The sequence below is a fragment of the Puntigrus tetrazona genome, chromosome 23 (assembly GCF_018831695.1).
Source record: "Puntigrus tetrazona isolate hp1 chromosome 23, ASM1883169v1, whole genome shotgun sequence".
NCBI classification, from domain to species: Eukaryota; Metazoa; Chordata; class Actinopteri; order Cypriniformes; family Cyprinidae; genus Puntigrus; species Puntigrus tetrazona.
This window is the reverse complement of record NC_056721.1, coordinates 18,702,187-18,724,929: the sequence shown is the minus strand read 5'-3', so window position 1 is coordinate 18,724,929 and position 22,743 is coordinate 18,702,187. Positions and strand designations below refer to the sequence as shown.

General features: G+C 34.1%; 1 protein-coding gene across 1 annotated transcript in view; it reads right to left on the bottom strand.

Moving 5' to 3' along the window:
• cpne9 (copine family member IX) overlaps nucleotides 1-22,743 on the bottom strand; it is a 37,655-nt gene that overhangs the window by 4,746 nt on the left and 10,166 nt on the right. Inside the window, exons 4-16 of the mRNA XM_043224183.1 lie at nucleotides 20,052-20,155; nucleotides 19,926-19,965; nucleotides 19,806-19,808; nucleotides 19,247-19,323; nucleotides 9,250-9,313; nucleotides 7,332-7,435; nucleotides 5,866-5,970; nucleotides 4,460-4,501; nucleotides 4,191-4,266; nucleotides 3,299-3,352; nucleotides 3,135-3,196; nucleotides 1,337-1,383; nucleotides 1,004-1,185 (exon numbers count right to left, since the gene is read on the bottom strand). Of these exons, the coding sequence (XP_043080118.1) occupies nucleotides 1,004-1,185; nucleotides 1,337-1,383; nucleotides 3,135-3,196; nucleotides 3,299-3,352; nucleotides 4,191-4,266; nucleotides 4,460-4,501; nucleotides 5,866-5,970; nucleotides 7,332-7,435; nucleotides 9,250-9,313; nucleotides 19,247-19,323; nucleotides 19,806-19,808; nucleotides 19,926-19,965; nucleotides 20,052-20,155 (960 nt within the window). The remainder of the gene's footprint in view (nucleotides 1-1,003; nucleotides 1,186-1,336; nucleotides 1,384-3,134; nucleotides 3,197-3,298; nucleotides 3,353-4,190; nucleotides 4,267-4,459; nucleotides 4,502-5,865; nucleotides 5,971-7,331; nucleotides 7,436-9,249; nucleotides 9,314-19,246; nucleotides 19,324-19,805; nucleotides 19,809-19,925; nucleotides 19,966-20,051; nucleotides 20,156-22,743) is intronic.

Sequence of the window (22,743 nt, the reverse complement as noted above, 5' to 3'; positions counted from 1 at the left end):
ATATTTGTGTTATTGCATTTATTTCAACTAATCAATAAAAAACTGCAGCATTTGATCAGAATTCAAAGCATTTAAATTTCATATTACTAAGATATATCATTGGAAAATTGGAAAAGAGACTGACAACCGATATTTAAATGCATTTTATGTAAGTAGTCTGTTACGATGATATAATGCTCAAATTAATATACATTAGAAGTTAAAAAATGTTATCATAGTTTAGGGTATTTAAGCTATTTTAATTAGCAATTGCAACAAATTGCATATTTTAGCAAATATTGGGCCTCTAAATAAAATTTAGGTGTTTCAAGTATGAGCTCCATATTCCTCACAACAAAATAATAATTCTGCCATTAATTACGCATCCTCATGTCGTTCCAAACCTGTAAGACCTTCATTCATCTTCAGAACACAAATTAAGTTATTTCTGATGAAATCTGAGAGCTGTCTGATTCTCAATAGACAGCAACACAACAGAAATGATCCAATTTCCAAAAAACAGTAAATACATTGGTAAAACAGTCCATGTGACATCAGTGACTTAACAGTTTTGCAATGCTACAAGAATAAAAAAATAACATTTGTCTCTCGAGTTACATCTTTTGCAGATTACTTGAGGGGAAAGTGTGCGTATGCGTAATGATAATCTCCAAAATAGTTTTCTTTGCGCATACTAAAAAGGATTATTGTAGAGTTGCAAAACTGAAATTGAGCCACTGATGTCACATGGACCGATGTATTTACTACGTTTCTGGATCTGGGAACATTTCAGTTTAGTCGCTGTCTATGGAGAGTCATCAGAAATATCCTAAGTGTTTGGAACAACATGAGGGTGAGTAATTAATGACAGAATTTTAATTTTGGGGTAAACTAACCCTTTAATATCATACTCAACAAAAACACACATGCAATTTTTTTTGTTTTTTTTTTTAGTTGTTTAACTATGATTTCATATGTCAGGCTTTCCAGGGTTAATGATGGCTCTTTTCAAGCTGTTACTCACCAGGGGAAAAGCATGAGAGATCTTGCCATCAGGAGGGAGTTTAGCTCCAAAGCCGTAGGCAGGGAAGAGTTTGTCACTGTCATAATCCTGGACGATTTCCCCTACGGCTTTAAGGGCCATGGCGTACGCATTCAGCTGATACGGGTTCATGTAGTGGAGCGATGTTGGCTGAGATGGGTTTCCTGCGTTCAGGTGTCAATCAATAAAAGTTTAGACACAAGAGCAAAGACACCGCGGTCACTTACATCAGTGCCAAGCTCTAAATCTAAAACGGACATGAGGCAATCGCATGCCACACAAACACAAATGCTTACGTAATGAAGATGGTCTTACCATTAGAGGCGGTGAAGTCTATGGCTACAGTGAAGTTGAGCTGTGTTCTGTTTTCAACATTGAAAAGAATCACAGTCAAAAGTTTGCAACCAATGCAGTGCATACATATGAGTACTTAATATGGCATGCTATATTACATATGTTGGGTGTGTAAATATATATACTACGGTTCAAAAGTTTTGTGTTTTGATCATTTTTTTTTAAAATTAAAGATTTTTATTCACCAAGGCTTCTTTAAATTGATCAAGTAAAGACATTTATTATGTTACAAAAAAAATACAAAATGTTGCAAAAAATCTGAAAGTTTCTATTTACAAAATATTCTTTTGAGCATTCTATTCATCAACCAATTAAAAAAAGGATCATGTGATACTGAAGACTGAAGATTGGCGTAATGGCTAATGAAAATGTAGCTTTGCCAGTGAATTATGTAAAAATATAATATATATAATAAAAAAATATATTAAAAATAAATTAATAAAAAAAAATATATATATATATATATATATATATATATATATATATATATATATACATATATATATATATATATATATACATATATTTTTTTATATTTATTTAATTTTTGTATCCATTCATTCACTTTATTGCACATTTATTTATTGCATATTTATTTTTTTAGCACAAGCTGAACTGAGAAACTTTAGAAGATCTTAGTATTCATTCGGTCTCCCTTTTGTTTTAATGACAGCAGCACTAAAGCTGACATGAACAAAACCTAATCCATATTACTCATACTTCAAAGGTAGCAAGACACCTAACCTTTAGTACAAAGGAGTTTGCATACTCAATGTCACACATTTGATTAGTAACCTAGAAATAGTCCAGAGTCCAAATATCTCCTATTCATTTAAAATGATTTGAATAAAAATTTCTTGGTTAAATTATCAAAAAAATGATACATTTATCTGATTTTCAACATGGAGCTCTTGAATACCACTGTATATACACATTTTAGTATTAAATGTTTTTATAGCAATGCTAGTAAATTATGCTGAAACTTGAATTCAATCATCTGAGCAAATTATCACGATGCTTTTAACCTAGACATGTTAAACCAATCAATTTTTTTTAATCAAAGCAATGCATAATTAAAGCTTCAGCTGCAATTAAAAAGCAAGCATATGGTATGATATACTGGTATACTGAATGGCTTCCTTGATTTCAGATTTATTGAAATGAGTATGTGATGACTGCTTTAGTTCGGTTTTTCTTTTTTTGTTACATTTCTATTAGGCCTTTGAATTGATTAAATACTTGTTTTTTACTCATTCTTTACCGCCTTCTCTCAGTAAGCATGGTTTGGGGAACCAGGTTTCTTGCTGGCTGCTTTCAAAAACAGGAAGTCTTGCATGGCTCCAGTTATGGAATTTATGTAAATGACTTTTTTATTTTTAACTATTAAATTAGTAATCATATTGACTGCTAATTTTTACACAATCCATCATTTGACCAACACTGGGTTTAGCCTCGAAGCACATATCCATAACTAGGCTGTAATGCAAAATATTCTCCTATATCTCATCCAATGCATCAGTATTCAACACACATGCTAGCAACACCTGAAAAATAAATGGTAAGCGAACTGCCCTAAAGGCTCAATGACATTAAGATCCACTCTGGTTTATTGGTATTGTCTTGAACGCAAGTTATTCAGATCGAGTAATCATAATTTCACAAAAGGTTTACACGCACGCCTATTCCAGCTGCTCTCAAACCAGCAAATCTGCATCTTTCTCCAGCATAATTTATCCAGAGACTTTTAAGGGGCACTCACCCGCCTCGAATGAAGTCCACAAATGTGTACTCCGATTCCACTTTGAAGGACAAAAGTGTTACCTAGAGAGAGTGAAAGAGAGAGAGAGAGGAGAGATAATGGAAGTCATTATGAAAATAAATCAGAAGAGGAGAGCGCTTGACAGGTAATCCATTCACACGTACCGTGCCAGAGTTGACGTATTTCTTTTTCCTCCCTTTCTTCTTAGGATTCAGAACCTGAAAGAAACAAAAAGACACCCATCAAGCATGGCTGAAAGAAATATGACATATTACTGAAGTGTCCTCATATGTTTTTTTATGATTCATGAAACATTTTTGGCACTTCACGATTACAGCCCACGTTGTTGTCCCTTTACTTTTTTGGAGCCATTAGAAGCACATGTTTTATTTATATATATATATATATATATATATATATATATATATATATATATATATATTTTTTTTTTTTTTTTTTTTAGATAAGATAGATAAACAGTTATCTAACACAAGAAATTATCATTACATGAAAAGTAAACAGTTTATTTTTCACTAAAACAAATTCCTCGTTTGTGTAAACATACCTGGCAATAAAGTGATTCTGATTCTGATTCTGATACTGTTATGGTATACTGTTATGTATCCGATGTATAAAATTGCATGAAAAATCAAACAGCGATGAATGAATTCTATTTAAACCAATGTAACTTAATTAACATTTTAAGTTCTAAACCATAATATTTAGCTGTATCTCACATTTTTGTATAATTTATACACATGAACAACATATTAAAAAAATGTATCATTTACTCTTTTTATGGTGTTCAAATCAAAAATCACATCAAAATAACTGCAAAAGTCAATGCATACAGAGTCCGAAATTTAGTAAAAATGTTGAGTCGATCACGTTTGATTTTCTGTTTTTCTGAATTCAATTCAGATTCAATTTTGATAGGAAAAGATGATGAATATGAAAAAAAAAACTCAGTGTGCGAGGACCTTAAAAGAGCTGAAAAAGATGTCTTGCCAGAACTCATAATCAAAATATCTTTGTTCAAAACAATGTTTTTTTTACCTCATAAACATTAAATTGGCTCTGTCCGCGAGACAGCTCTCGGTAGCTCGTCGTAAACTCTCCAATGAAGTCATGACTGAAGAAAAATGAGAGCGTTTACTTGAGCGAGGCATATTTAATGAACATTGCACGAGCATGCTGAGAAGAAATTATTTTGGCTAATGAAAATTTGACTTGAGTTATTCTTGTTATGCGGGATAATTTATGTATTCACAAACACAATATTTACTACCCACGAGGGGGAACACAAGCCATGAAGAACAGCGTACCTTCCATCTCTGTCCCAGTCATAAACATCAACCTTCACTGTTCTGGAGAGATTACAAACAAATCAAAGCGCACAGCAAGTCAATATCTAAAATACAGTGCAGACAGCCTGAATTTTCTCAAAAGGTCAAAGTATGACAGCGGCCTGGTGAGCGCGCAGAGCCGGTCCAAAATAACACCAGCACCGGCCGCTGCCTCGCTCCAGCTGACTGCTGGGATTGTTTCGACTGCCACGGCGACACAGCTGCCGGTTTCCACAGCTTCTCGTTTAAACACCTCAAGAAAGACGTTTTATGTGCGACTTCAAAATCAATTGCTCTCAAAGAAGCATACACTACGATCAAAAGGATTATTTACATGTTACGGGCATTGATACAAATGCGCTGGTTCTCAGAATGCACCCATGAATCTAAAGCATATTATATATAATATATTTATTTTATTAGGGCTGTCAAAATTAATGCTCTGACACATATTAAGATTTTTTTTAGCTAATTGTGCTTTTTATTGCATTGTTGATGCATGTATTTAATATGATATGATGACACTTCATAATAAATAAAGCCAAAAAACAGCATTATTTTAGCTAGTTGCTAAGACATAATTTTTCATTTAATTTTGTTTAACTTGATGTGCTGAATTACTAATGTACAAATTTAAATAAACTATAGACATATATGTATATATACAAAAACTTCTAAAAATGACAAAAAACGCAACACAATTAGACAGATTTTTTTTTAAGGTAAATAAATACATTTATTTTACAAAATATAAAAATCAAAACTGATTCAAACTACTAATAAATGCTATAATAATGATAATAATAATAATAATAATAATAATAATAATAATATAATAATAATAATAATAATAATAAGATACAAAAATAACCCTGTTATTTAGAAAAAAAATGTTTATAAACCAAACCCAGATGGTAAGTGCAACAATAGTCATTTGCATTCTTTATATGGTGAAATTTAATTACCATCAAACCTCAAGACTAATGCATAGGGTAGCAGCAAAAACATCTGTTATGTGAGATTATGTCAATAAGGTAGAGAAAGTATATAATTTCAGAATGTAACTCTTAGATTTGCAATGCCACTGTGTTTTGATCCACACGTATTAAAGTACAGAGAAAAATAATTAAGCTCTATTTTGTTTTCTTTCCTGAAAAATGAACTGAACGCATTAACTAGGAATAGATTTATTACATTTATGCATTGAATAAATTGACAGCCCTAATATTTTTTAAACATTAACTCAACAAAAACAAGAAAAGTCACAGAATTATTCACAGAAAGACCAGGAATATGTATTAAGAAAGTTAATATAGTGAAAAAAGTCAACATTAAGTAGCCATGCAGCAGGGTTATGCTCTTTATAGGGATTTTAAGCGCCTCACCTGTCATAGTCTCCGTTACAGAGAGCTCGCACCGGGATGGTGAAGGGCTGCCACACGGGGTTCAAAGTATTCTTTATCACTTCTGTTTTGTGACAGATAGTGAACCTACAAAAGAGTCAAATCAAAAAGGAAATCTTACTTAAAGGCTTGTTATGACACCTGTACGGTTTTCTTTGAAGGAATACGTTTGAAAACGAACACCAACCAAATACAGCGAAGCATTGATAAAAGTAGTTATCATCAAGAGCAGCTCATGGTGGGCATAAAGAGCCTCTTGGGTTTCACAACACTACCATAACCCTCTGTTATCAGTCAAGTGAGCTAACACTTATGGATAATTTGGACTTTTATGGGGTTTTATGTTCAGTCTAGAAACATTTAGCTAATACCATGTCCCAACCAGGCACAAAAAAAAAAAATCATGCTTTTCTATTTCAGGTTCAGTTGCCAAAGAAAGATTCAACCATGTCAGTCAACATTTTATTGGCTGTTTGATTTCTGTTTAGGTTTTGAGCGGCATAAGATTAGAAAGATGATAGAGTTATCTTTTTCTCTTTTTTTTTTGCATAATGCATTTAATGAGCTATAATGAGCTACCTGATCTAACCTTTAAAAATGACTTTTGTTGGTGTGATTTAGTAGTTAGGCTTATCTTTTTTTATACTTGAATGAAAAATTAATTAAGTTACATGACAAAAGCGCATGTTGCATCATGCCTGGTTGGGGCATGTTGTTAAAGGAACAGTTCAGCAAAATAATAAAAAATTTACTCACCCTCAGGCCTTTCAAGATATAGATGAGTTTGTTTCCTCATCAAAAGAGATTTGGAGAAATTTAGCATTACATCACTTGCTCAACAATGGATCCTCTGCAGTGAATGGGTGCCGTCAGAATGAGAGTGAAAACAGGTGATAAAAATAACCCAATTCATACTGTAAGTCCATCAATTCTTGTGAAGTGAAAAACTGCATCAAGACGTTTTAACTTCAAACCCTTGCTTCCAGCCAATCATGAGTCCTCTGTCCATAATATTGCATTGTAATGTAAAAAAAAGTCGTCTCATATGAATTATGAAAGAAACATTCACAAGCACAGTTTAAAGTGCAGTACAGCTATAAACAAATATGTTGGTGGGTTTTGATGGGAGGCTTTTTTGCTATTATGGATTATGGACGATCATATTTCAGCCAGAAGTGTCAGTTTAAAAGTTTAAATTCCTTAATAATGGATTTTTTTCTTATAAAACACACAGTTTTTCATTTCAAAAGACTTTAATTGATAGACTGGAGTTACTGTGGATTATTTATCAGCTATTTGGACTCTCATTCCGACGGCACCCATTCACTGGTGAGCAAGTGATGTAACGCTAAATTTCTCTAAAACTGTTCCAAAGAAGAAACAAACTCTTTAATGGCATGAATGGCATGAGGTTGAGTAAATTTACTCCATTAGCCGCTCATACTCACGTGCCGTCTTCATTGCTGCGGTAAAACACCAAGAAGGGATCAGACTTCCCAAAGAAATCCTTCTTATCCAACTTGTTAGCACAGAGCTGCATGGTTGCAATGTCCTGTTATGAAACACTTGATTACTTCGGGATGGACGGGAATAGAATATACAGAAAACAAAGAAGGTGCGCAAACAAGCGAACAAAAACACAGAGTCTTTAATACCAGCACTATTACATCCAACAATGCATTTTAATCGCTGGCCTCAGTTAACATCTCTCCAGAGCAGGAGTTCAGGACACAACTAAGGGAAAATACTAGGACAAGAAATCAATTCCACAGAGAGGACGCATTCGTGTTAGAGGAGAACAGCAATTGGTTCATACATATTAATGTTGAACGGAGGTCTCCAGTGTTTAGCTATTTATTGGTGCTGTTCTCTTCAGAATACCAGATCTCTGGGGACACCCTCAAGACCAGGAGGGAAGTCACACATGCAACAGATTTAATTGGATCTTGATAGAGAGAGAACGTCTAGGGAGCACTCGAGGAACTACGGTCCAGGTGTCACACTGGACAGATAGCTCATCTGCCTTTTAAAACGGCCATCTCTCTTGGGGAGACTAAAGCTGTATTTGAGGTGAACTGTCACGGCTTTCTGCCAAACACTCGCTGTAGCTACATGCTATTACAAGGACACAGAGGGACGAAATTGAATATATATACATAATTTCTGTCATCTGAAATGATATTTATGTGCTTTTATGAACTGGCCCATGGCACTGAAACAGTCAAATTGTGAGTAGAATGACTGAAAAGAGACGGTTGGTTTTAAACAGAAAATAGTGAGCCAAATGCTAAACTTGGAATGGCCAAGTCTATAAGGAGGGTTTAGGATTAAATGTGCATCATTTTCAGGACTACATTAACTGCATTTAACTCACTGCATAAATAGTATATTAAAATGTGTTTTTTCAGTAAAACTGCATTTACTCAATCCAAAATAACAGTAATATTGTAAAATATTATTTCAATTTAAATTGTTTTGTACTTAATACATTCCTGTCATGCAAAGCTATTACTCTAGTCTTTAGTGTCACTTGATCCTTCAGAAATCATTCTGAAATACAATTATTTTTATAATTATTTATTAATTTGTGTTTGTTTTAGCAATAATATGAAGAAAATATTGTTACAAGTAATGCTTAAGCTTATTTTGCTTTTTTTTTTTTTTTTTTTGCCGCAAAAATCAGTGCTGAGCAACGATTAATCGTAATTAATCACATCCTAAATAATATTTTTGGTTTATATAGTATATGTGTGTGTACTGTATTTATCATGTATATATAAGGACACACAAGTACTGTATATATTTTGAAAATATTTACGTTTTACACATGGGTTTGTATTAATATATACATCCAATAAATATACACACAGTACACACACATATATTATGTATACAAAAACTTTTACTTCGTATATGATTATTCGTAATTAATTGCTACCCAGCAAATTAATCATGCTACCTAGCAAAAATTCTTCAACAATAGATGATTATTTTAATACAACAAATAAAATATAGCTATAATTTATTTATTAGTTTGTTTGCATGTGAATTGGGCAGGTAAATTACTAATTACCCTTAAAAAATGTAATGTAAAGTAATTCTTACACACATCACATGTGCTTGACAGTTTTCATGAGATTCACTTGCTCACTCTTGAGCGACTGCAGAGAGATCCATGGTGGATTAACTCGGTGAATCTAGATATTCATTCCTTTTTCTGTCTCTCAGTGCCTAATCTTAGCAAAAAAGCAAAAAAAAAAAAACCTTCACCTCTGATATTTAAATACAATGCCTGAGGCATTCAGCTTGATGAAAGACTGTAGAGTCAGACTATGCGTGTGTGCATGAGGATAGTTTTGTACTGACCCGACAATTGCTGAGTTCCTCAGCTGTGAAGATAATGTTCCCGCATTTCTTCCCCGGAATGCCCCTTGAGAAAAGATAGATAAATGCTTTTAAACTTTCAATAAAATGTGGGGTAACGTTTTTAAAGACAAGAGTTCAAGTCAACCCCTCGTGAAGACCAGCATGGTTCTAAACGCACCGCGTGCCCACTCAAAATCAGGACAAATAAGACGACTCCATTTTTGTGTGCTTTTTGCAGAGTTGCTCGAGCGCTTTTTGCTGCTAAGAGCTTTCTACGGAACAATTCGATTGCACTGCCAGTAATGGTGGGCCACTTCAGTCGCTGAATAGCCCACATCCAACCTCTGAAAAGAACATGATTCACCTGAAAAGAGGGAAAGTGTAGGGAATGAGGGGGAAAAGGCGATGAGGGTTAGCTAGAAAAAAGATTAAAGGCTGAGGACTGAAAGGCTGTGTCAGGGAAAAGAGAGAGATTCTGAGTGGAAAAAATTAAGTGATAGAACATAAAGACACTGAAAACCATTTGATTTTGGAAATTAATAAGTACACAAACCAATCTGCATTCATGAACTGACATATTTCTGAGTGAAAGAGGAAATTCAAAGGCTAAAATAATATATATATATTTTTTTAAATAAGTCTCTTATGCTTCACCAAGGACACCATAAACATATTAGAAACGCTAATAATGTGAAATATGTTTACTATTTAGGGATGCATTATACTGTTTCAAATGATTGAGATTTCAGATTAATGTTTTTTTGTTGAACATTCTACTCATCAAGTAATCTGAAAGGTGAAAGGTAAAAAAAAAAATTACAAAAGTAATAAGTAGCATTTTCAACATAGACAGTAATAAGAAGCATCACTGATAACAGAGCACCAATAACTGATATCAGCAGAATCAGAATGATTTCTGAAGGATCATGTGGCACTGAAGTAATGATGCAGAAAATTCAGCTTTCCAGTCTCAAAAAATATGTATGTATGTATGTATGTATGTATGTATGTATGTATGTATGTATCTATCTATCTATCTATCTATATATATATATATATATATATATATATATATATATATAGAGAGAGAGAGAGAGAGAGAGAGAGAGAGAGAGAGAGAGAGAGAGAGAGAGAGAGAGAGAGAGAGTCTATTTTATTTTTGGAAATGTATTACAGTATCACAACAAAAGTAGTTTTGAAATGGAAAATCTTCAAAGAATAACCTAAGATCACAAATTCAACATCTAAAGTACAAAATAAACAATACTGGACTAAAAAGCAAGCTACTTAGGGAGTTTGGAGGTCAGATAGAGATAGATAGATAGATAGATAGATAGATAGATAGATAGATAGATAGATAGATAGATAGATAGATAGATAGATAGATAGATAGATAGCAATAGAAAACATTTGAGTATAATTGTTGTATTTTTCATCAAATAATTATAGCCTTGGTCAGCATAAGAGGCTTCTTTCAAAAACAGAAAAAAACAAATTCCAAACTTTTGATTTGTACATCTATATTCCAAGTGGTGAAAAATAGAGCTGGGTGGCTTCAGCTGGAAAGGAAAAACTTTTTTAATTTAACATGCAGCGATAAATCGCTCGAAATAACACCAGGAAGGCAAATAGAGTCAATTTTGAATTCATGCTGACTCTAAGTGGACATGAGGCTTACGCACAAAACATATCCAATATATACTGGAGTAGGGGTAGTCTAGTATATTTGTCATAAAATTATAAAATGAGATGATTGATTCCAGCTCCAAAGATCTGTCTCCATGGTCACAGACTCTCTTTCATCATTTTTAAAGCCCATTCTAAGTGGTCTCATGCCATCTTTGCATTTGATTGGCTAAAATAGGATTCCCATGGGAACAAATATCACCGCAACAGCTGAGTGGCAGGTTAGCTTGATACTTTACAGCCTTTGACCCTGTATCTATTCACACACACATACGTGCATTAACTCACAATGACATGCACACCTGACCACCTGCAGGCTAGAAATCCAGTTAAAGCTCAATGATGCCAAATAGGAATTTAGACTGAAGGACATCTAAGACAGGCAAGCGTCCCACCACGCTTCTCATCTCCCCCCTCCTGAGACACATGTCAGATCCAGACATGCAGGTAAAATTCAGTGAGGCGGATCTGCCATGGAGAAGGCTAGAGGTGGCGTGGAGGCTGAAAATGACTCTTTGCAGTGGGAAGTGTTTTATCAAGTTACCTCCAGTCGGCTGAGCTGTAATCAATGGAAATTACATAATCATTTTTAAAAATACATTGCTGCATATTACTTTCTTGCGAATTTCACACTGCAATCTGGAGAGAATAACTAACTAAATAAATAAATTAAAAAACACCATCAGACACTGTACAAAACGGATGCCTTTTGGGTCCATAATTAAAGTGTAAATAATGGAAAAATAATAGTTATTATTGCTGTAATAACTAGTGCTTTCAAACAATAAATCGCATCCAAAAAATAAATGTGGTTACATAATATATGAATGTGTACTGTGTATACTTATGTATATATAAATATATGCATATATATATTTAAGAAAAATATGTTATGTTTATATATGAAATATATATATGTTTTATATATATATATGAAATATATATATATATGAAATATATAAATAAATGTACATACATGTAAATATTACAAAATATTTTTGTTAATATATATAAAAATAAACAGTACACATATGTTAAAAAAAAACTTTAATTTTAGATGCAATTAATCAATGATTAATCATGTGACAGCACTATTAATGATATTTAATAATGTAATAAGTTATCTAACACCACCTTTGATTTTGTGCTATTGTACATTTGCATTAAAAAAATAATAATTTAGTAACTTTAAATATATTTTTTAGATCTTGATACCCATATTAAAATGACATATTACACATGACATCTTTTTTCAGCAAGGATGCATTCATTTGATTAAAAACAAAGACATATATTGTTACAAAATTTAATTTAAATAGTAATAATATTTCACAATATTTTTGTACTGTATTTTTGATCAAATGAATGCAGCCTTGGTGAGAAAAGGTAAGAGGTATAAGAGATTTCAGAGAGATTTCAGAGACAGAGAGAGAGAGAGATATTACCTATTCAACTATTCTATTTTTGGAAAAGTATTACAGTATCACAACAAATGTAGAAATAATTTCAAAAGTAGTTTTGAAATGGAAGATCTTCAGAGAATAACCTAAGATCACAAATTCAACATCTAAAGTACAAAATAAACAATACCGGACTAAAAAGCCAGCTACTTAGGGAGTTTGGGAGTCCAAGGACACCACTAAAGAATTTTTGTGCTCAACAAGCACAAAGACCAAGTAGGAGAGAGTTCAGCTTGTCTGAAGAGTTCAAGTCTTGCCCCGGGCGTCAACTCATCATGCTCAAGGTCACACGTGGCTCATCATAACCATAGACTCTCTCATTACTCAGTACCAGCCAATGTATAACTCAAGACAGCTGTCAGTGTCACTAACTCTCTGCATTCACTTTCCCGCTGCTATGGAAACAACTTATAAAGGTGAGCCGAGGAGGTTTTCAAACCCAACTTTTGCTGCGAATGAGGGCTCCATCACTGCTACCGTGCACAAAAGAACAGGAAGTGCCACTATTGTAAGTAATACTGCAGTCTACAAAAAGCGAAAGAAAGAGAGAAAAAAATATATATATATATATATATATATATATATATATATATATATATATATATATATATATATAATAATAATTTAAAAAAATAATCACTGACTGACAGGCGGGAAATGAATGAGGGGAAAAATTAATAACATTTAATGAATGACATTTAACATTTCGAGAAGATATGTTTTTGGATTAAGAGTTATTGCACTCAAATACCTCTCTTTCAGTTAAACCACACTGTGGTATGAAACTATTCATGGTCACAGGCGAAGAATACACTCTTTTCCAGCTGGGCTGTCACCTCTCTAACACAGCATATCTGACAGACAGAACAAAAGCATCTCAAGATTTTATCGGAGAGCTTCAAACCCTCCCCACTTTACTGTGTCGGTGCCAAAAACATCCTCCCTGCATGTTTAATCAGAGTCCTCTGCAGCCTGGATAAATCTGGGCGGCATTAGAACTGAGTCCCTCTTACAGGACACAGACATCCAGCACTGCTGTATGTATGTCACGAATGCACCGAGAGAGCCTTCAAAAGCACAAAAATATCATTCTGGTTCACATTTGGTATTCAAATTAGTACTGTATTCACATTTTACATGAATGTACAAAGTGACATCATTTGGCAACAATATACAGTATGTGTGTGTGTGTGTGTGTGTGTGTGTGTGTGTGTGTGTGTGTGTGTGTGTGTGTGTGGAATATAATGTATTCTTATTAATAATGGCAAGGAACACAATCATCATTAGACTGAATTATTTTATTTATTATATTACTAATAGTATTAATGTCAAACGATTAATTACAATTAATCGCATCCAAAACAAAAGTTATATGTATGAGTTCTGTCTTTATTAATTGTTTTATATATATATATATATATATATATATATATATATATATATATATATATATATATATATATATATTTTTTTAAAAATAGATTTTATATAATGTATAGATATTTATAAACATAACATACTTTTCTTAAATATATATACAGTTAATCGTGATTAATTGTTTTACATCACTATTACAAATAAAAAATTAAAACTAAATAATCTAAAACTAATAGCTAATCCAAGATACTAATAAATACAATAATATTGAAATAATATTGAAATAATGCAGATGTCATCAATATTTTTGCTTCTGTAAGCATGACTCTATTATGATCTCTAAATGTGGAAACTTTAATAGTATAATTCATGCAAAAATTCACCCTTATATTGTTCCAAATCTGTATACTTTACAAAAAAGAAGATATTTCGAGGAATGGTAACTAAACTGATGCTGGTAAAAAAATAAATGGAAAAAATACTATAAAAATACTATAAAAGCCAACAGTTACCAGCAACTGAATGGTTACACACATTCTTCAAAATACCTTCTTTTTTGTTCAACAGAAGAAAGAAACTCATAGCGGTTTGGAACAATTTGACGGTAAGGAAATAATGCATTTTCATTTTTAGTGAGCTTGCTGTTCAACAGGCAAAAAAAAAATATTTTTAAAAAAAGTAATAGCACACCTCCCCCAACGGGCTTCACTATCCAAGGTCTCATTTAGAACACAAACAACACAGCACAGCTCATAATACTTCAGGTTATTGGCTTGTTCGTAGTACACGTACCGCTAATTATTTACTGCACATCTGTGTTTTTATCATATCGCTGTTGTTGCTTTGTATCGCGCATAACAACAACTTTTAATGGTGATGAAACCAGTTCAACGCACAGCCTCTCGGGGCTTATTGCTTTAATTTGTCACACGGCTCTTCAACTGAAATGTAAATGCGGCAAGATCATGCAGCCAAGCATTGTTGTTCATGTAGATAAAATGGCATCATCAATATAATGGTGCCTCATAAAGGTGAATTACATGAATTTTAAATTACTCGAGCTGCTAAAAATACAGTCGGAGAGACCAGCGTGTTGCGTTGCTGAAGTGCGCTGCAGGTTCAGCCGTGGGAACAGACTGCATAGAATGAGTAAGCCGGCCAATTAGGCGATGATGGTGGGGATTTTAGCGAGCATGCATTAACTGATCTCACCGTAGGAGAGATAGTGTTCGGTCAGGGCAGGTTAATAGCTGTCAAAAATGCCCTGCTCCCAACAGCACTCAAAACACAGATTGTAGAGGTGCATATCACAGCAATTAAGCAGCCGATAAATGTCTGTCAGAGAGGAAGCACTGTAGAGAAATGCAAATACATACTGTACCTGAAGTGCCTGATCCAGATAAGGACGGTGATCATGTGACAGTTAACTCGATTATGCATAATGAATTTTAAAGGCCACGCTGTGTTTACAGGTCTGCTGGCTCACGAATTTGCCGCGAGCACACATATCTGGCGCAGGAATCAGGAACTGTGCTTAAGTTCTAAGCCTGTGGTTCCCTCTTAATAAGCCAGAGACTCATCTGAAGGTCAAACGCAACAGCTGTGTCCACAGATAAAAAGATCTTGAGATATGCTTAACCTCATCCGCTAAAACAGCATCACCAGAATACAAAGTAAACACTGGGATATTCCTGTGATTTTGGACTTGAGAACTTTAATGGGCATTTCAGCCAAAAATGCACATTCTGTCATCATTCACACAAATTTGTCTTTTCTGAGGAAAAAAAAAAGATTTTGGACTCCACTGACATTCACTGTATAGAAAATATGCATATATGTATGTAGAAGATATATACATATACATATAAAGAAAAAACTATAATTATTACTAATAATAACTGATAAATGTTTTTAATTTTATGTAAAACTAATTCCATAATGTTTTTAATAAATGGTTGCTAGTGTTTTACTATGCTGTCTTAGTCAGTTAAGCAAGACTCTATGATATTCTGGTCTCTAAAAATGGCTCAGATCCATTCTTCAATGCAACTCTAATGGATTTTTTTTTCTATTTTGTCCAAGAGGCAAAAAAGTAATAGCACACCTCTCTTCAACGAGCTTTACTATCTAACATCTCATTTATAGCACAAACAGTACAGCACAACTTGTAATACACAGTTATTGGTTTGTTCATAGAGTATATACCGCTAATTACTGTATGCACTGAACATCATTGACTTTCATCATACTGAGCCAAATGAATGTCACTCGATAATCTAAAAATAGTCAAATATGTGCTAATGGTTGGTCTATCCAACGTACTGGTTATTCCCTACAGTAGACAAAACATCCTTAATGTATATAAATACAATATATTACTTAATGTACTTTTAATGCACAACAGATGTCTAATGTGTCAAAAATCTATAAAACATCTGTAGTGTACTGAACATGTAATTGTTTTCCATGCAGTGGAGTGTGAAAATCCATCTGAGCTAGTGATGTCTAAGTGTGATAGCTATCAGTACACTGACAGTAGTGTGTTTGGCAGTTTATCTGGACACACTTCACCTTCATATATCTCAGTATAAACCTGACAGGGCTGCAACTATGATAAATGTCTCCAACACTGAGGGCATTTTCACAGAAAATGTCATGCCTTCTTTTCTTGCTAATTAGAAGCTCCGTTTTGTGTGTGTGTGTGTGTGTGTGTGTGTGTGTGGCGGGAGGTAGAGAGTTAAATAGAGAATTATGTATGAAATAGATTGATCGAGTGTGTAGAAAACACATGGGCGTAACATTGGGTAATTTGTTTTTCAACAGTGACCAATGACAAATTACCCACCTTCTGATTGAGTAATTCTTCCTACCTGCGTGGCGAGACGTATTTTTGGAGCTTATTTGAAATATTTTCAATACTAATACATGGCAAATGGATAGCATTCTGTGACAATTTAAAAACCCGAGCTGAAATTTTGACACCCGGTCTCGTTATTGTACAGCATTTTACATTCTCTCATCTCCAACATTCCTGGACCGAAACCAGGTTGTCTAAAAATATTTTGCTCAGCCTGACAGTATATGGCTCTCTTCTATCCACGCACATTTTCTCCACAAATCCACCACGCTCACATGTGGAAATGAGGCTGGAGAAAAATCAAGCCCGAAGGGCCCCCGAATGTGGCGCGGAACCTCAAATCCCGCATCTCCGAACCTCCCGTGGCATCTCTTGTCCTTAGGACTCCCCGGCCTTATCTTCCGAAAACAGAGGGAATTAGTTGTATTTGCCCAAATGCAGTGCTATGTAATTGAAAAGCCACTAGTCTTGGTGGGTTGCCATAGAAACCAGCAGGTAATAGAGTAGTACCTCTTCCTCCACACTTCCACCCCAGTGTGTTACAGTATCTGCCCACTAGCTCTTTAGAGAGACGGGCTGACCTACTAAAATATGCCTATTGCCGCCAACCTTTTTCCTAATCCGCTGCTCGCCGCTTGCACAGCACAGCAGAAAGCGTGACACAAAGGCCAAAAGGAGACGGCCCATTTAGTGTTTTTTTGCCCCATGCCGTGTCACCATCAGACGCAATCGCAAAAAGCTCCCCGTCTACCATGCTGCGATACAGAGCACGTGCACAGTGCCTGTCATGTTCTTCAGGGAAGAAAGCCAGCTGTTGGGAGGGACTTACAAACTATGTTTTATATTCTTAAGGGGTTTAGTCACACTGTTTAACCATATCTTCAATTTTTTTCATTTTGCTTTTTTTTTTTAAAGTGACTTAAAACAGCTTATATTCCGATCACTGAGGCCCATTATGGAAAAGCGTGCAAATGGCACATTTCAACATTTTTAATTGCATGGTTTTGCTTCATATGTCATCTATTGTCTTCATTGTTTGTTATTAAAAATCGTTTTCAGTAATCGATGTAAAGCTGTGAGGTAAAGAGAAAACAAAAAAAGCTTAACGGAAATAACAAGTGAAATAAAGTTAATTAAACCTTTTATATATTCAGATTTAATTTTACTTCATATTGTTACTGTTAAGTGAAACCATTGAAAATCGATCGATGTAAAGCTGTAAAGTAGAAAGTAGAAATCTTAAGTAAAAAAGTTAAAAAAAATCCAACTTAAATGGAAATTACTACTGTCATAAAATGACATGAAATCTTTTATATACTCAGATTTCAGCTTTAATTTTTCCTTCATACCCAGTTTTATTATTAATATTACATACTCAGTATTATTACTGCTAATTGTTAATAGATGTAAAACTATAAAGTAAAAAATATTATGTTTGAAAAACTTTCATTTTAAATTCTAAACAGAAATTACAACTGAAATAAAGTGACTTTTTTTATTTGCAAATTTAAGCTGTACAAGCATTAATCGTGTTTAATATTATTTTGGTTAACCATAAAAATTGCTTCCAGTAATTAAAGTAAAGCCATTAAGTAAAATGTAAATACCACATTGAAAAACCTAAATTAAATTTAAACTGAAATAAAGCAACTTAAAACTGCTAATATTTAAATTTTACATGTGAAAGCATTAATCATGCATTTTTATTTTACGAAAACTTTAAGTGACTGAAATAAACTTGAAATAAAACAAAATATAAAAAAATTAATAAAACAAAAAAAACACCTAAATAAAGAGGAAGTACTAAACCTGAAACAAAGCTATACAGAAACTTTTGAAATTCGAAAAAACTGAAATTTCAAAAAATAAAAAAAAGCTAACTCAAGATATTAATACTATAATAGTATATAAATAGAACTTAACATTCTTGTGTTTAAAAACAGCATTTGAGGCATTTTATGAAAATGGCAGGCCATACGATTCTGTAAAAAGACAAGAAAAAAGTAGTTCTTCTGCAAGACCAAATGCAAGCAAATCCCTTTGAAGGCATCATCCAGACACCCTATTTTGTGCTACTGAAATAGATCATTGATGTGACCCAGATATGCTGGACAGTGGCAGCCTGTATCTTAACGTAAAATGCCCCAGTCACCAGAGTACCATCCTTACTCAAGCCGACACTTAATTAGTTTCCCGTTTTAACCCTTCTCCAACGCTTTGGGATCTCTTCGTACACAGACCTGCTCTGAATTGATATGGACACAGAAGGTCTGCTATACCGAGAAACCCCAAACAAGCACCTCGACTGCGGTTAAAAGCATTGATTTTAGAAGCGCCGTCAAAGAGCTGGAGAGCGTAAAAGGATTTCGAACCGCGAGCTGCACGAAAAAGACCAATTTATCAACCCTTTTGTCTTATAATCGTCGTGAGAGCACTTGCTATATAAATGAGCTCAGCTGAACCGTGCGGGCCAGATGAACTTATGTCTTCCATGTGGTTAAATCTCTGGCCTGAATAGAGACCCCATAGGATTTGGAGAACTTTTAAAGAACTGTTTCCATGGGTACTGTTTCTTCTACAACGTCGTATCAAGGGTGGAAAATAATCAAAGACTTACGAAAGCACCCGCTCCAGTCTTGACCCAGAGGACCCAATAATCTCTCCTAGAGTGCAGAAAGTCTGGCCGAGGAAGGACTGTGGGAGACAAAACAACGAAGGTAAGTCACAGTACTGTGGGGTTCCTGCTCCACAGACACAAATCAGCAGTGGCAGTCCTGTCTGGAAAATCTCAGAAAGATGGTATGAGGACTCACCTTGGATACTGTATGTCACTGAGTATAAAGACAGGTGAGGCCTGGCTGATGAAACTCTAAGCAATGGAAGGGGTGAATCAATGACATGGAAATGCATACAAAAAAGCAAGCAAAAAAAAAGAGAAAAACAAAGGAAAAACAAGACGAGACTTTGAGGACTACGACAGACTCTTTCATGCAGATTTAAAGGACGCAGAGGGCCTGGGCTTTGAACGTGACACTTTTTTTTTTTTTTTTTTTTTTTTTTTTTTTTTTTTCAAAAGAATGAGAACTCAAAAAACAAATCGCATTCTCTTTGTAACTATTTTTGGCATGACATAGAAAACAAGCAGTGGATAAATTACACTCATTTACAGCTTGTACCTTCTGTCATCCACGTCCATTGTAGCAAGAAAAGACATTAAATAAACAGGGTAAAACTTGCAGGCATTGCATCGTGACTTTTCTGTTAACAAGGCATGTGGGGCATTAATGTTTACTTACATGCTTTGAGATGTTTGAGCTTCTGGAGTCCACATTGTAGCTGTGGCAAACAAGCAAAAGATTGAAAGTCGATGTCTAAAATGCATTTTAGTTTTTTTCTTGAAAAAAGTGTTGTCTTGCACTTACACGTCAAACCGAAGGTTCTGCTTTTCTTCAAAGAAGTAATCCAAGACAAACTTCCTCACAAAGTCCGGGTTGAGAGTGTTGTCAATCACTTCTGTTCGACCAAACTAAATAAGAATGAAAGATACATCATTAGATTAAATGCTTTAATGGCTAGATAATAAAAACATCATATAAAAATATCATTTTTCACAAATTGGGTGAATTTTTATTTTTGTCAGCCCAAATTATTAATGATAGAACATGCTTAGTCTTGTCAGAATGTCAAACCAAATATTAAAAAGTATAATTTAAAAAATAACTTAAATCCTGTTCTTATTTTAAAATATCTAAGCTTTCATTTTATATGAGATTTGCAATATTTGTAACCCTGCTGCCAATACAGCATAAATAAACGTATATTATAAAAGACAAGATGTGAAAAAGAAAGAACTTTTTAAATACCAGCATGGCTAAAAGGTCCGTATGGAAGCATATGTCCACCATGGAATATTAAATAAATAAATAAATCATTAAACACACAAACAAACTATGCCCCGCTTTTTTCTTGCAGTTCTGAGATATCTCACAATTATAATTTTATAATTTACACAGGTATATATATACACACACACACAGATATAAATATTCAGAATAAGAGTTTCAGAACTTTTCAGAATTAAACATAAAATCAACATTGTGAGATACAAACCTTCAATTCTAAGAAATCAAAAATGTGTAAACATACCTGGCAATAAAGTGATTCTGATAGCCATTTTCTGATTAAAAAAATCATAATTACACATTTTTTTCAATGTATTTTGTTTTTCCTAAAATCTGAGTTTACAGCTTGCAATTGTTTTTCATTTCCCCCACAAATAGTTTTCTTTTTTGTTTCTCAAAAATGTGAGAATCAAAATCAAATGTGTGACATAAAAGTTGCAATTATATATAATATTATATATATATATATATATATATATATATATATATATATATATATATATATATATATATAATATAGTTTATATTTAGCATTTGTCTCAAGTCAAAATTTTGAGACAATGTTTCAATCAACTATTTTTTTTTCCAAATATATATTTAATTTATAGATTCACAAAAGTTTTTCTCTTTCTCAAAAATGCAAGCATGAAAGTCAAAATTGTATATGATATAAAAAATGTAAAAAGTCCCAATTTTCTCTTTTACATTCAACATTATAACTTAGTTAAACTTATTATAACAAAACACATTATTTTGACTTTTTCTGCCCAAACTTGTATACAGTAAAGAAAAATATAACAAATGCACTATCCTCCAATGAAACATGACGCTTGAGACGAATAGAACAGAAAAGCATAAAAGAAGCTAATATTATTCATTCAGCTGCATGTAAAATCTGCACAGAAGGAATTACTGATGTGCCAAAGCATAATAACAGTTGCTATGATCATATTTTCATGATCAGAAGCAAAAATCAGCCCTCAGACTCCCCTTCTCTCAGCAGACTCAACAGCAGCCTGAGCTCTGCATGAATGTGGGGCAGGAATAGCAGCTCAGTGTGAGCTCGTACAGCTTCCTGCCAACGTACACATCCCTGAAGCAATCAGACAGTAATTCCCATTGGGCAGGAGTCCTCGCTGGAGCTCACCGACGGCACAGAGTAATGAACTATTGATTCCTAACTCAGATTCAGACCCAAGATCATGTTCTCAACACCCCAGACACATAATCCCACCTATCAACTTAGTATCCACGCTTTCCATTATCTGCTCCTGGAGAAGTTCCTGGAGCAGATCGGTCCTTGACCGTCGCTCGGTGCGTTATCTGTTTAGGGGAGCTGGCTGCTTATAATGCAGTTGCTATGCTTGCTTTTGGAGGCACTCGTAATGTGAGTGGGCACTTGAGTGTTGATATGCATGCGGAGAAAGCCACTGGTCCAGATACACGGCAGCTATAGAAAAGTACAGTGAATATTTCATGATGCCATCTGGAGAGCGAGATATCTCTAGAGAAGTCCAGAGCGCTCGCTGCATTCCTCAAATTTCCAATGGCAAACCGCTGTTCTTTTTTTCCCAGTTTTCTCAGTTTGAGACTTTCCCAGCGACTGCTGATTCCTCAAATTCTGGCAAGATGCTGGGATACAATTAGCAGTTGCATTTGCAATTCTGCCAAAAGGGTCATCTTAAGAAGATTTTAAAACACTGGAAGGTGGTAAAACACCCAGAAGCACAGCTACCTGGAAAGATCAGCACCGGAAGCAAATTCTTTGCTTTTATCCATTTAGCATGGCTTAATAATTTCTAAAAAAAAATTGCCATTTGCCATTATTACACCCATTGGTTGATTATGTTCACTTGTACCTTGTTAATGTCCTACTTTCCCTGTGTTTTCAGTTTGGCAGTGTCAGAGCTTGTCTGTGCTTATTGTGTGATATCTGCTTCAGTTTGAATGTTTTGCCCTGTGTTTTTGACAAAAAAGTTTCTATTTAACATTTAACCTAAATATGTACTGTACCTCTGTGCACTTTTTTTATGTGCCTTACTGCATGTTTCGCCGCAGTTTCAAAGAGAAATGCCCACTGAGTGGCGTTAAGACACTGGTTCAAAGCATTAACCATCTTTTTATTGCGCTGATATAGGTGTGTATAGGTATGTTCAGAATTGGACTGTTGCTAAAAGTTAATGCTGAAAACATGTTGAAAATATGCCCTACA